This window comes from Henckelia pumila, chromosome 1, assembly GCF_033568475.1.
Source record: "Henckelia pumila isolate YLH828 chromosome 1, ASM3356847v2, whole genome shotgun sequence".
Lineage (NCBI taxonomy): Eukaryota > Viridiplantae > Streptophyta > Magnoliopsida > Lamiales > Gesneriaceae > Henckelia > Henckelia pumila.
Window position 1 is genome coordinate 32,118,032 of NC_133120.1, and position 18,549 is coordinate 32,136,580.

The 18,549-nt window shown below is 38.8% G+C and overlaps 1 protein-coding gene across 1 annotated transcript; it reads right to left on the bottom strand.

Annotated features, from left to right (window-relative positions):
- Positions 1 to 11,508: 11,508 nt before the first annotated feature.
- Positions 11,509 to 14,102, bottom strand: LOC140860966 (uncharacterized). Its single transcript, XM_073263966.1, has 5 exons — positions 13,629 to 14,102; positions 12,824 to 13,201; positions 12,342 to 12,679; positions 12,106 to 12,250; positions 11,509 to 11,535 (listed from the first exon to the last, which is right to left on the bottom strand). The coding sequence occupies exons 1-5, from the start codon at positions 14,100 to 14,102 to the stop codon at positions 11,509 to 11,511; spliced, it is 1,362 nt and encodes a 453-aa protein (XP_073120067.1).
- Positions 14,103 to 18,549: the final 4,447 nt, after the last annotated feature.

The window sequence follows — 18,549 nt, forward strand, 5'->3', positions numbered from 1 at the left end:
TGAAACATTATCATGAAGGGGTCCAAGAGAATGATGGAGAGGACGCGCAGGATCTAACACTCGATGCTCCGCCAGAGATTGCATAAATCGCATCATACAGTCAAGCTATAGACTGTCAATTTAGCGCTGACTGGGAGACAACCCAGTTTTCTTCGTTTCCTTTTCCTTATTTTTATTTTCTAGTTCTTGTTCATTTCTTGTTTTTATTTTGTTTTTTGGAAAATATAAAATTACAAAAATATTTTTGGTTTTTAAGCTCGCTTGATCGGTCAAACTCTACCAATTGAGCGATAATTTCTCCGCCTCGGAAGTCTTTTTGGAACTTTTTGCTCGCTCAATCGGTTAAACTTTACCGATCGAGCGAGAATTTCTCTGGAAATTAGTTTGGTTTGCATTGTTAGCTCGCTCGATCAGTAAACTTCTACTGATCGAGCGATAAATGTTCTGGAATATTTTTGTTGTGTTATTTCTTGCCCGCTCGATCGGTCAAACTTTACCGATCGAGCGAGACCCCTGTATCGCGATTAAAATCGCGATACACCCTTTCCCGTCTCTCATTCTTTCTTGCCCTCTTTTCTGAAATCCCTGATTCCCCAGACCCTTACCATCTCTAATCTACTTCATCTGAATCGCAGGAACGCTTCCGCTCTGGTCATCATCTCCGATCATCCTCTCCAGCCGCGCCTCCATATCTCTCACGCCATACACCTCCCCTCGCCCCTGTTTTGCCGGCCTTTTCTCTACTATGTCGCCGTGCTGCTCATCCAGTCCGATTTTCCTCAGCCACACTAGCTCTCGTGTTCTCCAATCACTCCGAGTTCACCGGATTTTTTTTGCCCGTCTCTCTAATTCAGATTTATCATGGGGCCTAAAAGAGTTCGACTCACCAGCGAGTCTTCCAACCCACGCTCCGGGGCCGCTGCTTCTTCAAAAGATCTCGTCGGAAAATTTGTAAGCCAAGCGGCCCGTGATCGATACGATCACGCCAAGGTAAACCGCTCTCCTATTCCCGAACACGAATTTGACCTTGATTACTCTAATACCGAGATTTATCCTGTGATTGTTCAACGTGGTTGGGAAGTATTTTTTAAACAACCTCAAGCCGCGATCATCCCTATTGTGCGTGAATTTTACGCAAATGTTGCGGAGAGGATTGATGGGAAAGAATTTGTTCGCGGAAAATTGATCTCTTTTGAACCAAATGAGTTGAATTCTTTGCTTGAAACTCCGGATGTCGATGATACCCTGTATCAAAGCCTCAAACTCGAACCGGATTTTGATGAGGTAATCGACCAACTGGCTTACGAGGGAGCTTCGTGGCTTGATCCTGTTTCTTCCATGATTTTTAAGGAGCGCTACTTGCAATTGATTCCGACCACCTGGTATATTTTTTTGAATAAACGGCTTATGCCGATCGTGCACACGAGCGATGTTAATCTTGAGCGTGCCTTACTGCTCTACACTCTTGATTTGGGTTGGCCGATAAATGTGGGACGCGTGATACACAGCGAGATCCGAAGATCGATTACTTCCACCGCCTTGGGTCTCTACTTCCCGATGATTATTATAGCACTGTGTGTCCGTGCCGGTGTTCCCACTCGCCCCGATGAGGAATGGCTGCAGCCCATGTGCTCCGTGGACAAAGCTGCAATTGACGCCAAGAAAGCCTAAGGGTCAAGCACTTTGTGGAGGATGGGAGATTTGTTATTCATCAGGTATCCCCTAGGCCACCTCCTCCCTATCGTTGCTCTCAAGCTGATTCCATCCGCGAGCTCACCGCCTTTGCCCATCACCAAAATGAATTCAATTCTGTGGCCGCACATAACTCTCAAGCTGTGGATGCTCTCATTCGTGGTATATCTATGCATCTCAGCATTGATCCAGCTTTTGTCCCTGTTGCTCTCCCATACCCGCCACCTTTCCAGTTTCAGTACGCCAATCCTGTTCTTCCTCCTGAGTCCAAAGAGGAGGACGACGCCAACCAGTAAACCAGGGGAGTTTTGTTTTGCATTTTGCATTGGGTTTTCATTTCGTTCTTTTTTTGTGTTTTGTGTTTTGCAGCATTGAGGGCAATGCTTCATTTAAGGTGGGGGGGGGGGGGGGTACATTCATGATGTTGCATTTGCTTTTGTTGAGTAGTTGCATTTAGTTTGTGAAATGTTGTGTCATTGTTTCGTGTTTGTTCGAATGCATGAATTGTGGATGAAATTATTGCCTATGATGAGGAAGTGAGAAAAAATTGAGATATTTGTGAAAATTTTTACTCTTGATTGGATATGAGAAATTGTAGGTTGGTTGATTAATACTTCAAGCACGCATGTTTACCAGTGAATTGTAGTTATGTATTAGATACTGTGGATGTCTGTTGGACCATTGCACGATAATAAGTGTCTCTGAAACTTGATAGCTCTTGAATCTTGATGATTTCGTTGATATAGCATATACACTCTTGGGCGCACCTTTTTGAACTTTTTATAAAGCATTGGTGAAAAAAATAAAGTTGGCTCCATCCGGGTTATGAACAAGGGATTGAAATCCTAGTCGTCTTGTTCTTGACTAAGTATGCGGATTAAATGGGGTTAAAATTTTGAAAAATTTTAAAATAACAATTCCATCCGGGCTTGGAAAGTGAATGAAATTATATTCACTATTTCATAGCTAAGTTTCCGGATTTAATGGGATTGTAGTTCCATCCGGGCTATAGACGAGGCGATTAAAATTTGAATCCTATCTAGTTATAGCAAAGTATGCGGATAATTATTGGGACTTTTAAAAATGTCGGGTGCAAAATTCGACGGTGCGTAATTATATCTCAAGAGAGTTGTGTTGTGTTGATGGATTGTTGAGAGGAGGGTTCTTGATTGTGAATCTTACACTGAATTGTTATAGGTCGGCGAATAGTCTTGAAACTTTTTCTTTTGAAATTGCATGTAGCTGGGGTAACATGTCACACACACGTTCACATTCGACTGAAGGTGTATCATTGATAATCGAGAGTACTTGGAAGCTTGTTTTTTGTGTGAAAAAAAACTTCTCTGAGGCTATGTTATACATGATTCGTCCTTGCTTATGTGGTTGTTATGTTTTCATTTTGTTTTTGCATGACTTGCTCGAGGGCGAGCAATGATTAAGTGTGGGGGAATTTGATAGTCGTGTTTGTGTTGCATATTTTAACATCATTCTTTTGTTGTTTTGCATGCATTTATGTGTTTTAATTTAGTATTTTGTTCGTATTTCATTTATCGTGTCTTCGTTACATGTTCCCCGGTTTATTTTGTAGGATGTGGCATTTTGAAGAACATATGGACATAAATTTCGTAGCTCGATCCGTCAAAGTCTACCGATCGAGCGAGGGAGTTGAAGCAAGGAAGAATTGAAGGCAGAAGTTTGGCCGCTCGATCTGCCAACTTCAACCGATCAAGTGGCCAGAAGAAGAAAAGTGGATTTTGAAGACAGAGAATTTTTTGCTCGATCCGTCAAGGTCTACGGATCGAGCGAGACGGGATGTTTGGAAGGGAATTTTTATTTTTAAAAACTCTTTTATTTAGTATTCTAGTCTTTTATTAGGTCTTTATTCCGTTTTGTTAAGATTATCATCAGAATTTTGGGAGATAGAATATCAAGTATTCCTTGGCGGCTAGGTTTTTATTCCATCTTTTCTTAAGAATTCTTCTCTTATTTTGATTTTTCTTTCGTTTTTCATGAATCGTAGTGGCTAGTTTCTAGAACTTGGTTGAGGAAGACAAGCCCTTGATTTTGTTTATTTGTGAGATTCGAAATTCTATTGTTTGATTTTTATTGAGTATAAAAAGTTGTTCTAATTTATTTCATGTTTGTATGTGAGATTTTTGGATTGATCCCCCTAGGATTTCGCTATACAATCTACTGCTAAATTAGAATTAAAATTCGTAATTGTTTGAATCAACTAATTTTCAAAGCAAATACGATTGATATTTTCCACTTGTGAATTTATTAAATTGTAGGAACAACAATTGACTAGATTAAATACAACCGCTTGTACTTGTGTTGTCTAGATTTATCAGTTTCACTAGTTTGCATGCTATCGTGGATTTAAATCTAATCGCTTGTATTGAGTTAATTCATTGATAATGGTTAAATTAGAACTCTTGTGCCTAGTTAACTAAGATTAAGGTGAAACATGAATTTAATTTTCAATGATGTATATTTGATAGAATTAATTATTTATAGGTAATCGATGATCGATTGAATGATTTCAAGGGTGCAGTCGACCGATACCAAGGCTTGTTTCTAATTGATTTCTTCGTTTTGATTTAATCTTGCATGATAGTTAATAGAATTTTATTTTTAATTGTTGTTACTTTTTAGTAGTTAATTTAAAACTTAAAACCCCTTTATTTTATTTTAGAACACACTAAATTTTACTTTGCTTGTGGGAACGATCCATACTCTCATTACTGCATAATTTGTTTATCTGATTTGAGTTGGGTAATTTGGGCGTGACACGACTTAGCGCTACCACTGCCTCTGACTTGGTCCTTCCCCACCTGTTGCTAAGCACACATACAAAGACAAGACAAACCGGTGAGAATTACATTCCTAGTAAAAGAGACATAACAAGCAATATCAACTAATATCTCATAAACACGATACAATATCAACATATTCAAATTTAAGACGAGTAAATGCATGTCTTTAAATCCGGGATATCAATTCAGATAAACGAAGGAATTTCTGCTATTCTTTTGGGATCTCGAGGATGAGATCACATAAACAACCCACCTATTCTCCCGATCGAGGTGGTGTCACGTATCTCCATCCTCTAGACTTTGGTGCAACTATAAGGAGTATGCTGACACTAGGTGAACTTCTACAACCCAGGCCACTCGAATATAGTCCCCAAAACGTCTAAAATAGAAAGGCCGTTCTGCCCGCTGAAATCAAATATTTTTTCAAGATGAATTCATATAGAAAACGAAATGCAGTAAACCATAATCCAATTAATAATAAGAGTTCAATCAACAAAATACAATTTCCCCACTCTAGAACCAGTATTGATGCAAGTATGTGATTTAGGGGAAACTCAAGAACCCTCTATCTTGAGTGTTCTATCCCGCTTAAACGATGTCTGTTATACCTTTTTGATTCAAAATCTCCAACTCTGGATAAGCTATATCAAAATCTATTCAACCAAAAATTCAAACGATCAAGGTAAAACTCTTTATCGCTCTTCGACTAACTCTTCGACGATTTGAATTCTGCTAACTCTGAGCTCAACAATCTTCAAACCAATCTGTACGGAGGCAATAGATGATCAATAACGACAATTAAACCCAAACTAAAATGGTTCAATCAATTCAAATCAAACGATATCCCAAAACTCAAATCGACGGTATAACGGCTATAATGTGATCAATCGAAAACCACAGACAACAATAAAAAGATCCAATACAACTCCCAAAAACAACAAATTATCCCATTCAATCCAAAATCCAACAAATCTCAAAACCCAATTCTCGAATTTTACTTCTAAAATCATAATAAATCCGAACGACGTTTTCTTTCCGATCCGACTTCAAATAAACGATCTATGCTAGCTCAAGAACGACATATCCGAAAATCATCAAATTCTAACGGCATCCAAAAATCAAAGCATAGTTGATCGAAGAAAAACTTACAGTATAACGAAGCCTTCTAAGCCATGATCGTGAAACCAAATTCAGATAAAAATTCTGTCGGACGGATCGAGCGGAAACCGGGAGATAAAAGCTTGAAGATAGATTCTTCAATGGAGGCATCAGCTTCTTGGAGAAGAGAATGAAGACTCAAGTCAACTCAAAACATTGAAGGTTATATATAAAATTCCAATTTCGCACTTTAGTCCCTGAATTCTGCAAAAATCAAATCGGTCCCTGATCAAATATCAATTAAATCCTAAAATTCCTTAATCTCGGATTATCAATCTTAATCTCCTATGATCTCGATTAGGCTAATTTTGGGGCGTTACAATTATCCCCCTCTAAAAACTGATTTCGTCCTCGAAATCGAATACGGTTCAATCTCAAAAGACAAGAGAAAAAAATCCAAAACTGGAAAAGAATTCATCTCTCAAAATTAAGTCCAGAAAACGCGGTCTCAAATCGGACCCTGTTTCCCAAATCTCTTCTTCAAATCCGTAACGGCTCAATTGTACTAACACAAACTGAATCGGTTTGTTCCGGAGCTGCTTCTCTGTTTGGTCAAAACTCTGAATCATTCGTCTCAAGAAATTCGGTAACTCGTCAAATTCTGGTCTCATCAACTAAAGAACATAAGAAAGCCTGGTTGGTTAATTCAGCAACACAGATCTGGCGATAATCTGCAATAGAAGACGGAAATCACCTCGTGAAAACCAGAAAGAGACGCTTCATCACAAGTCTGTAGGCAAAATCGCCTATCATCTCCAGACTCTAGTTAGATTCAATGAATTTCAGAGGCGATTTCTCTCTATTCTCATATCTGACAAATCATCTGAAAGTCAAAATCTTCAGAAATATTCGATCTTTCCGATCAAAATACAAAAGTCTGCATCTAAAATTTGTATACTTCTTCTATCTGTCCGGAGCCGTCGTTAAACTCGTCTGATAATTCTTCATCTATCCAAACGAACCTCGAAATCGAAAATGTTCCCAATTCAAGGAACCCAGAAATCATTCTCAAACCATCGAGATTCTCATTTCTGCTCGTACAACTCATCAAAAGATGTCATCAAGATAATCATCTGACAGCTGTTGTTGTACAAGAACTTCATAGGAGTTAGCGACACTCGTCAGCTAGTGCAAGAGTCAGGCCCCATGCTCCAGATCTTCTCCTCCCGGGATCAGAGAGTTTCATAACTTCCTCTAATTCGAACCATGGACCTTCAGGATCGGTACCATGATTTACCAAGTCTGGTAAAATTGAGCTTAAGAGATGGCATGGACCGCTCAACCTCACCTAGCCAAATCAATCTATTCAGATATTGGGCTGGCCCATCACTACAGCTCGGCAAAGCCTCTAAATCCAAATTGTATGATAGACTGTCTATCATTCTGAGGATAACAACTGAACTCAGATGAAATCGAATAACAAAAGCCTCTTCGAAGAATATACCAAAAGAAAGTTTATATCAAATATTTCTGTCTGAAATGACCACATTCGACAATCAAAACATCTGACAAAATTTCTGACAGAATATCTATCATATAATCACGTCTGAGGATCATTTTGTATGAAAAACAGTAGCAGAATCCATCAAACGGTCAATCTTAAACAGATAATACCTCAAGCTCAGACTGCTCAAAGAAGTTTCATGACGAATCCATTAGAAACATGATCTCTATCCCATTCTGAACCAAAATAACTGTATAACAGACCGTTGGGCCGTTATCTCTCTGCTATCAACTGCAGACAGTTCAGAACATCGGAACAACAAAACTCAAACATCATTCTTCATCTGCTTCTATCCCATCTGATTCCTCAAATCATCAAACATCTTTCGGTCATCTGAAAGAACACGGATATCCTACATTGTGCCAATCTCAAGATACGTTGTCTCCATTAGAATCATCAGGCACAACAATATGCTTAATCACAAAAAAGCATCAACACCTACCTGAATCTCAGACTGGTTCAGTTCTGACTTTTCTTCATCGAATTTTGACAATCGAATCAAATCTCTGAACGATTTTGATCTTCTCAAACAATTCTTCTGATAGACCTCCTATCTGCTTCGAATTCTAAATCGGAAGTGCCGTATTCATCAATCAAGGAGAATGCCGATAGTAGATAATGTAAGAACAAATCTTTTGGCTCAGAGCATCAGCTGCTGCATACAATCTCTCCGGACATAATGGATTTCCAATCATAAATTCCTCAGTACCTCTAATCATCGTCTCTTTCTCATACTTAGTTTGTGCGGAAGAACCAGTACTACAGCTTCCAAGATAAGGAAAGATTAAGGAAATCTCCTCATAAGAAAATAGATGCCAGATTTTCTAAGTGCAAAGCACCGTAAGGTCATCAATACAGAAGAAATAAAAGAATAATGAAGCGCTGATCAATTTCTTCTTAAATCAATAAGAACTGGTCTCATAAGATTAAGTCCAGACTGAAGAACATATTCTGCAGAGTAATCGGCTTCACATACGATAAGAATTCCTCAAAGAATTTGCGATAGAACTTATAAATCTTCAATCTTAGGTAAGAACGTCGATAGAATAGCATAAAATTGCTCGGCACGCAAATCTAAAAACAACTCTCAAAGAATCCGAAAGATCAGTACGACTCTTCGAATGAATAAGAAATTCATCGATACGAATACTCACGAATTCAACTAAAAAACAGCAGGAGTTTTTGCCAAATCAAGCGGCAAGACAAGATTCAAGTGACCATACCTCGTTCTGAGTCTGGTCTTAAGAAGATGATATTCTGATCTCAATTCCAAGCTGAAGTCAATCTGACGAATCGAAATCAAAGCTGAAAGCTCATCCTGCTACACCATCGTCTGCAATTTCTATAACCATTGGTGTATCAACCAGATCAGGTTACAATTCAGTACATCAACTGAACACATCCCGAATTCCTCCGTACGTTTCTGTGATAAACGATTCATCTACAGTACGATATCAATAGAATCTTAAAATCGAGAATTCTTACCGGAGGGTTTTCACTCGTCTAACGACTCAGATCTGAATTTGCCAATTTTTTGAAAATCTTCCTTGGTTGCCCTGTACTTGGTTAAACAGCTCAACGGATAATAAAATCAAAATCCGATAACCTAAATACCATACTGCTAAGTTCAATCTATTTCCCATTCAAATCAAGAGTTGCGACTACCGTAACCCAAAAGCTCAACAAATAGGGAAATCATTAATACCTATCATTCAAAAGGCAGAAAAACCAAAAATTCAGTGGTTACCTATCATACCATCTCCAGGTGCAGCCCGAGTCTGCGGATCCTCATTAAGAGCAAAGACTAAAGTCTGTTGCATCGGAGGTTGATTCATATTTGGATAACCTCCTAGTCGATTCTGCTGTGGCGGCTGAAAGGAATGAATCCCAGAAGATTGCCGCCCCTGCTGAACCATTGGTCTAAATGAACGCCCCGACCGAGATCCAACGGTATCACGCTGAGGACATCTCCTCGCGTAGTGTCCTGTCTGATGGTAGATATTGCAACTACCATAAATTCCTAGATAGTGCTCGTTGGGGTGTCAACCTTCAGAATTGCTGCAAGATATATCGGAATATCCAGAACTCTGTCCTGAACCAAACTGTTTCGATCCGCTGGAGCTAGAAGAACTGCTTCCAGACTTCTTGAATTGTTTACCCTTCGGTTGAAGGTGTTCTCTAAAGTTACTCCCTCAATATCCAGTCGAATGTTGAAATTGAATCTGTCGAAGAAATTCGGATCTAAACAGACTCCATGAAATGAACGAACCTTGATTCTCTAAAGCTTTCTTCTTCGATATCCACCAACTTTTCGCAATGCCTTGCAGTTGGTACACAACTAACCGAATTCGTCGGTCATCGGTGTATCCTAGAGAATCAAACAACTGATCAATTTCTTCTAGCCAGCTTTCACAACAATTAGCATTCTCAGTACTCCTCAGATTCAGCGGGTTAAATGACTGAAACCTCATCAGTAAAGCTTCCATCGGTGTCAGAGTGACATCCATTCATTCAGTCACAGAACAATTCTGTTCAATCGGGGTTCGCTACTGAATGTTTCATGTTCAAAATTCATCGAGGAAACATATCTCATATTCATAAGAGTTAGGACACAATTACCTCGATCTTCAAACATTCGGTGTCCACAAACCTCTGTTATGCTTATTCATGTCATTCAACTGAATCCGGATTTAAATAGGAATTAATACAGTTCGTATCTCAAATAATTCATGCTTTATCAATTAAATCACAAATTCATGTAATTCAATTAAATTCTAAAATAATAAATCATGCTCGCATGAATTTTAAATAATCATTTAAATAATTCAATCACATGCGAGAATTCAATTCATGCGGACTTGATCTACCCCGCTCACTCTACTTCAATCCAAGATCTTATCGTTTGATACCACTTAATGTGAGGACCTCGGTTCTAATCATCTAATCTCGAGTAATAAAATCATACATTGAATAAACCAATGCTCAAAATAAATCAAGCAAAGAAAAGAAAGAATTTTTTTCCTAAAATAGTGCCCCGCTCGAGAAGCAAGAAACGCCTGCTCGAGCGAGCAAAACTCTGTCTGGCACTCTTAAAAGCTCTCGCTCGAGCGGGAAGAAACGTCTGCTCGAGCGAGCCAATCTCTGACTCAAAAATAAAAAGCCCCTTGCTCGAGCGGTACAATTCCTCCGCTCGAGCGAGACCAGTTCTGAACCAAAAACTCAAAACTTGCTCTAACCATTTTCTTCAACACCAAATCAATTCAAAAACATGCCGAGATATAAAATACAAACTACAACAACGTACAAACCTCAAAAGCTCGAATATTCGATACAACATAATTCAAAGAAGTACAAGTTCCAACATGCTTTCAATATAACAAAAGTTCGACATGTTATTCGAATCCTAAACCGAATCCTCACTTCTATCATCACAATCCCGATTTAGTCATGCTGCCTCTGACTTGGTCCTGCCCCACCTGTTGCAAAGCACACATACAAGGACAAGACAACAGCCAGATAAACCGGTGAGAATAACATTCCCAGTAAAAGAGACATAACAAGCAATATCAACTAATATCTCATAAACACGATACAACATCAACATATTCAAATGTAAGACGAGTAAAGGCATGTCTTTAAATCCGGGATATCAACTCTGATAAACGAAGGAATTTCTGCTATTCTTTTGGGATCCCCAGGATGAGATCACGTAAACAACCCACCTACTCTACCGATCGAGATGGTGTCACGTATCTCCATCCTCTAGACTTTGGTGCGACTATAAGGAGTAGGCTGACACTAGGTGAACTTCTACAACCCAGACCACTCAAATATAGCCCCCAAAATGTCTAAAATAAAAGGGCCATTCTGCCCGCTAAAATCAAAGATTTTGGCTCAAGATGAATGCATATAGAAAACGAAATGCAGTAAACCATAATCCAATTAATAACAAGAGTTCAATCAACAAAATACAAGTTCCCCACTCTAGAACAAGTATTGATGCAAGTATGTGATTTAAGGGAAACTCAAGAATCATCTATCTTGAGTGTTCTATCCCGCTTAACCGATGTCTGCTTATACCTTTTCGATTCAAAAGCTCAAACTCTGGATAAGCTACTATAAGAGATTTATATCAAAATCTATTCAACCAAAAATTCAAACGATCAAGGTAAAACTCTTTATCGCTCTTCGACTAACTCTTCGATGATTCGAATTCTGCTAACTCTGAGCTCAACAATCTTCAAACCAATTTGTACGGAGGCAATAGAGGATCAATAACGACAATCAAACCCAAACTAAAATGGTTCAATCAATTTAAATCAAATGATATCCCGAAACTCAAACCGACGGCATAACGACTATAATCTGATCAACCGAAAACCACAGACAGCAATAAAAAGATCCAATACAACTCCCTACAACAACAAATTATCCCATTCAATCCAAAATCCAACAAATCTCAAAACCCAATTCTCGAATTTAAATTCTAAAATCATAATAAATCTGAACGACATTTTTTTCCGATCCGACTTTAAATAAACGATCTATGCTAGCTCAAGAACGACATATCCAAAAATCATCGAATTCTAATGGCATCCAAAAATCGAAGCATAGTTGATCGATGAAAAACTTACGGTATAACGGAGCCTTCTAAGCCATGATCGTGAAACCAGCTTCAGATCAAAATTCTGTCGAACGGATCGAGCGGAAACCGGGAGATAAAAGCTTGAAGAAGACGCCTAGATTATTCAATGGAGGAATCGGCTTCTTGGAGAAGAGAATGAAAACCCAAGTCAACTCAAAACATTGAAGATAATATATAAAATTCCAATTTTGAACTTTAGTCCCTGAATTCTTCAAAAATTGCAAATCGATCCCTGATCAAATATCAATTAAATCCTAAAATTCCCAAATTTTTGGCTCAGTCCTAGATACCTGCAAATCAGAAAGGAAAATCTTATCATTGGAGTGTTTAGCATATTTTGCAACAACTTTCTCTAACTTATTCCAATTCCCAAATTCCTTGTTTTCTTTTGACAAGTGATTATTGACATCAATAACATTAACAACACTTTCACAACTAGAAATTTTCAGGGTATCAAAAATATTAAACTTAACAACCTCCCCATCAAATCCCACAGTGAGTACCATTATTAACATCTATGATGGACTTTGAAGTTTTCAAAAATGGTCTTTCTAGCAAAATTGCGCTCTTCAAATCATTGTTTTTCATGTCAAGCACATAAAAATCAGCAGGAAAAACCAAGCTACCAACTTGCACAAGAACATCCTCTATCACACCCCTAGGATAAATAGTAGATCTATCAGCCATATGGATAATAGTTGCAGTTTCATTCAAAGGCCTTAGTTTTAAGGAAGCATAAGTAGAATATGGCATGACATTAATCGATGCTCCTAAATCTAACATGGCCGTATCAAGCTGAACATCTCCTATTTTACAAGGAATCGAAAACATACTTGGATCCTTGCATTTTGCAGGTATATTTATCTGAATCACAGCAGAAACCTGTTCTCCTAATTCAACTTTTTGACATCCCTTCAACTTTTGTTTTCTTTTCAGAGTACATAATTTTTTCAAAAAATTAGCATAGCGAGGTACTTGTTTAATAACCTTTAACAATGGAATATTTACCTCACATCTACGAAAAGTGTCATACAACCCTTTAATAATTTCATCCTTCCTAGACTCTTTCAACGTTAAGGGAAACGGGGGTACGGGTTTATACTCAGAAAGGGGAGGAAACTTACCTTTTGGTGTATCCTCGTGATTAAGCTCATTCTCCTCTAATTTGGAATCCTTCAAATCTTCATTCTGTATTGGTTCTTGCACAACTTCTTCATGAACCTTCAACTCCCTTTCACTCCTCAAAGTTATGGCTCTCACATTTTCCTTCGGATTAGGCACTGTCTGAAATGGTAAACTGCTAGAGTTTTGTGCCTCCAACCTATTGATTGTGGTTGCCAATTGTCCCACATGAGTGTTCAAGTGTTGGATACTTGCTCTCGTTTCCTGTTGAAAATTTAAAGTATTAGTTACAAGATCCTTAACAATGTTTTCTAGAAACTCACCAGGTGCTGGAATTTGAGGATGTTGTGGTGGAGGATGATACGGTGGTCTATAAGCTTGAGTATTCGGTTGCACGTGAGGTGCAGGCTGATTCACCGGAGGGTTTCCATATCTAAGATTGGGATGGTATTTTCAACCTGGATTGTATGTGTTGGAATAAGGATCATGTCTGTTGTCGTGGCCCGGGAAATCCTCTAGTGGCATTCACTTGTTCGACCGTTTTCTCTTGAAGTGTGGGACACATGTGAGTTGAATGCCCCATCGCAGCACAAATTACACACCTTTTCACATTCTGTCCATTCCCTACAGCCATTTGACGCACAAAAGACATCAGATCAATCAGTTGTTGTTCAAGGGAAGAAACATTTACCTCATTACTCCTTCTGGGTGCATAATCACTTCTGTTGGTGCCAAATTGCTGAGAATTGGCAGCCATATTCTCTATTAGGTTCCTTGCAGCTTGCGGTGTTTTATCAACAAACACTTCTCCACTGGCCGCGTTTACCATACTCCTGTCGTGAGGCAAAAAACCTTCATAGAAATATTGGATTAAAAGATTTTCACTTATCTGATGTTGCGGACAGCTAGCACAGAGCTTTTTGAACCTCTCCCAATATTCGTGAAGTGACTCCCCCATCTGTTGTTTAATGCCATAAATCTCCTTCCTGATATTTGCTGCTCTAGAAGCTGGGAAGTATTTTTTCGGAAAAATTCTCTTCATTGCAGTCCTGGTTGTGATGGATCCAGGAGGTAGGCAGTATAGCCAATCCTTCGCAGCATTCTTCAACAAAAACGGAAAGGCTCTCAGTTGGATCTTCTTATCTGTTACTCCATGGGGTTTCATGCTCATGCATACCACATGGAATTTGATAAGTCCATTTTGTGCACTTAATTGGTGATGATATTACTTGACTTTTTTGAATTATTTGGGAGATATTGCGTGAGGTTGTTGTTGTTTTTGGTGTTTCTAGGAAATAATGGAGTTGATGAGTTCATGTGAAAATAAGCCAAAAAGATGAAAAAAAGAGAGGAAATAAAGACTTGAACAGTAGAAGAAAATGCTGAAATTTGAAGAGGCAGCGCGCCCACGCCTATTGAGTGGCACGCCCACACGGTGAAGAAGCTGCTGAAGGAATTTGAGTGTGTAACTGAAGCGCGCCCGCGCGATGGGATTTTCAAACGTGAGGAATTTTAATATTAAAGGAAACTCGGGTATTTTCGTGGGCTTTTTATTGGATGATTTGAAGGCCATATAAAAGGGAATTTCTGACCCTAGAAGGGGATCATCAGCTGCCACACATTATCAGAACATATTTTGGAGAGCTTGAGATTTTGAAGAGAAGAACATCAATCAACAAAGACGGATGTCGATCGACTGGACACAGAAGACCGACTGGATTTGTTTTATTGCTTTGAATTCTATGTTTATTGAATTGATGTTGGGATTTATAAACATGTTTTGTGTTTATTTAAATTTGATTATGAACTAAAATTTTAGAGTCTAGAGGTCGGATGGAACCTGGTGTAGACACTTTCATGAATTTGTGATTTTACTGAATTGAGTTCCTTTAGATTAATTGTGTATCTGAAATTGCATGTCTTTTCAATTACCTGCTCAATAATTGAATTGTAATATTTATTTGAAATCTGGCACTCGACAGAGGGGATTTTGAATAGGACCAATAGGAATTATACTGTTAATTATTTATATAGCTCGAGAGAGTATATAATTTTAACGAAACTTGTAAGAGTGGGTGCCCAGTGAGCCAACTGTGTGGCTATGGGCTTTGTTGACTCTTTGTATAAACAATCTTTTGTTTAATATTATTTACACTTTTATGGCAATGACTTTATATTACTTCATATTGTTATATTGTGATATACTATTGTTGTTTTGATAAAGACCTTGAATATACTATAGTGTATGTAAGATGTGGTAGAACATGGAGATGTCTATCATGAAATACATCTTATAGTCACTGTATATTCTAAAACCGTTCCTAGTCGATTGAGCCGTCCGATAATAAGGATAAGGATCGCTCGAGTTTGAGACTAGCATTTGCGATGCGGAGTACCACGTTTCATTGGTAGGGAACATGGAGATGTTCGAAGCATGCAAATGGATATTCATAGGATGAATAGTCGAACTACCCTATCCGGACTTTCCAAGTGGTTATCACTTATCGAGTGGATAAAGTCCGCGGTTTTGGTTGTACACCATTAGTCCTTACGACTTGAAACATCATGGAGACTCTATATGCTAGTACTGTGCTTTGACTCGTTTACCGACTCTGAGGGGGTCATCAGGTGTCGAGATTGGGTACAGTTACGACACATATAGGAGTCAATGCATTGTTGTCAAGGATTCACCACATACTTGCGAGTGTGGATATCCTATGCGATCTGAGGAGATATTAGTGTGACAAATCTCTGGCCAGAGTACTTGATGTGATTTAAGAAATGGTTTCTTAGTAGCACATGCGATGTCACTAATTTGATCTTCAAGATGCATTGCATAGTTATCGAATCTTGAGCGACTCTCGATATACCAATGGTTGTTGATTCGATCGGGATATATGGATGAAGGGACCGTACTGTACGCTAACCAAAATCTACTGGTTCTTGTAGGCACTATCAGTGATACCTAGGGAATCATGGGGCGATGTTGCTAGGCGCTTTACCATGATTCGTTGGGCAAGTCGGAAAGTGTTGTTCCGAGTCACAAGGAGTTGTGAGCCCACGGCTAGCTGTATCCCTGAACCATTGAGGGTCACACAGTGTAATGGAGTTTTAATCCCCGTTGAGATAGTTAAATTTAAAGAGTTAAATTTAATGAACTAAGGAGTTGGACTTCTTAAATAAGAGTAAGGGAGTAGGATTTCCTAAAATGACATAGGGATGGACATTTTTGGAAACCACTGAATTCGGATTCAGGAAAATTTATTTTGACTTTAAAACGTGCAGAAATGGTTTCTGTGCACATTGGTGAAATCGTTTCATCAATCGGAGTCACGATGAATTTTATATTAATTTCTGAACGAGCGGGCTTTGCTTGTCGGGCCCCAGCTTATGACTAATGGGCCCTAAGGTGTTAGTGGCCTGCATTATAAATAAGTTATTTCAGTACAGAAATTACACACAACAGGTCATTATTTTGAGAGCAATTTTCGAAAACCCTAGCCTCTCAAAACGTTTTTGGCCGCGCCCCTCCCTACTCTGTCAGAGAAAATTCCGGTCTGTGATTTTGAATCGCAGTAAGGAATAACGAATCAAATTCGTGTATTCTCTTCGCAGAAAACTTCTGATAGATTTTCTAGTGCAATCTATCAGAGGGATTAAACCTCTGTTCGTGGACCTGATTGAAGGCGTTCATCGGTTCCAGGGAGAGACAACAAGAGCAGAATTGTTCTGTTGGTGTCCATTAATCTCGTTGCGAGATTTGAGGTAAAATTTATTTAATTGTTATTTAAATTTTACACACACGTAATTCAATCGATGAACGGTTGATACCCATACCATGGAAACGTTCCATGAAAAATTTTTAAACTTCCGCTGCACCGGGTATCAATCGTAATTGGTCTGGGAACTCGCCAGTTTTCCAACAGTGGTATCAGAGCCAGGTTGCTCAGATCAATCGATTGAATAATCAATTGTACAAAATTTTTGAGTCTCGGTTTATGAACAAAATAAATATTTTTAATAAAAAATTTTTTCGGGGCAAAACCCGGGCAGCGATTGGATCGCTGCCCGGTGGGGCAGCAATTGTTGCTGCCCCGGGCGGCGCACGGCGCCGCCCAAAGGGGGCGCACGGCGCCGCCCAAGGCGGCGACTGTCGCCGCCCAGGGCGGCGCACGGCGCCGCCCAGCGCAGCGCTGGGCGCTGCGCAGGGCGGCGCTCGGCGCCGCCCAGGGCAGCGCACGGCGCTGCCCTAAGGGGGCAGCCGGGCTGCCCCCGGCCCGCGCCCCGGGTGCGGGCCGGCCCGGGAGTGTCCCAGGCGGCCCGCGGGAAAAATTATATTTTAATTTTAATATTTAAAATTTTATTTTTGGTCCGGTCAAAAAATTGTTTTTGATTGGTTCACGAGATTTCGGATCGAATTGTTCGAGTCCGTAAAATTTAAAATTGATTTTGGATAAATTTGAATTTTTGGAAAATTTTAATATTTTATCCGTAAATTGAATTTTGAAATCAATTATTTTGGTACAATTGATGATAAGATATGATCTTATGATATATTAGATAAAATATGATTTTATTTGTAAAATTGGATTTTATAGATAAAATATGATTTTATTTGATATGGAGATAAAATATGATTTTATATGTGAAATGTGATTTTATATATAAAATATGATTTTATCTTGTTTAAATTTGAATTGCCACAGCATGTTATCCAATAAATTAATTTTGAATTAAATGTTATTGGATAAGGATGATCGATTGCCATGACCAATTTTGTAGGTGTATGTTAGGAATTTACATTTTGTCTTTATTGTTGTTGGTTTTATTAATGGGCCTGGTTTATGGCCCGATATGAATGTCATATGTAATAAAAGTGGGCTTGGTTTATAGCCCGTTCCCACCCCTAAAAATGTATCCCCTACTTGTCATTGTTATTTATTGTAAATACATTAGATTTAGTGGGAGATCAAGATTTGAAGATGGTGGGCCCAGCAGACAATGAAGACTGAAGAAATGTAAATTGGAAGCATATGTAATAGGATTGCATTTGCATACTGCATATTACCTAGGATTGGACTAAGACCCGTGATTGGCAACCACGGGTCAATTAGAAATGGAATCGATCATCCTATATAATATGTGATATTATGATTGTATGCATGTTTAGACATAAATTGCGTGAATCCGGCAATGCATGCAATAAATTAAATATGATGAGACAAATAATTTTATAAATAAAATCCCTCATTTTAAATATGATTTAAAATTTATATCAAGATAAATAAAGGAAATTTAAATATTGTTTAAATGTTCCTACCTTCCATCAACGGTCAATGTATGTGATGCTACCCGCGGATACGGTCCGGCTCATATTATTGGGGGGGCCCGTCCGTCGGAAAGCTGTACATTGGATCGACAAATGTTGTAAGTTGGGTGGAACTCCCATGGGATCGGCTCATATTATTGGGGGATCCACATGGCGACCGTCCATCACAACTTAATATTGATGGGTCATCTTGACATGTCACTTTAAACGGCGTCATATTATTGGGCCCTTATTGGACATGAGGTAAATACATGGGGGTTGCTTTGGAAGCAATTGGGCTCTA

Excerpts from the sequence above, each read along its gene's own strand:
- LOC140860966 (XM_073263966.1), bottom strand. The coding sequence starts at position 14,102 with ATGAAACCCCATGGAGTAACAGATAAGAAGATCCAACTGAGAGCCTTT. Across the intron at positions 12,680-12,823 it reads ACACTTTTCGTAGATGTGAG|ATAAATATACCTGCAAAATG; the intron begins GTAAATATTCCA and ends GCTGTGATTCAG. Across the intron at positions 12,251-12,341 it reads CCATTTTTGAAAACTTCAAA|TTGTGAAAGTGTTGTTAATG; the intron begins GTCCATCATAGA and ends GAAAATTTCTAG.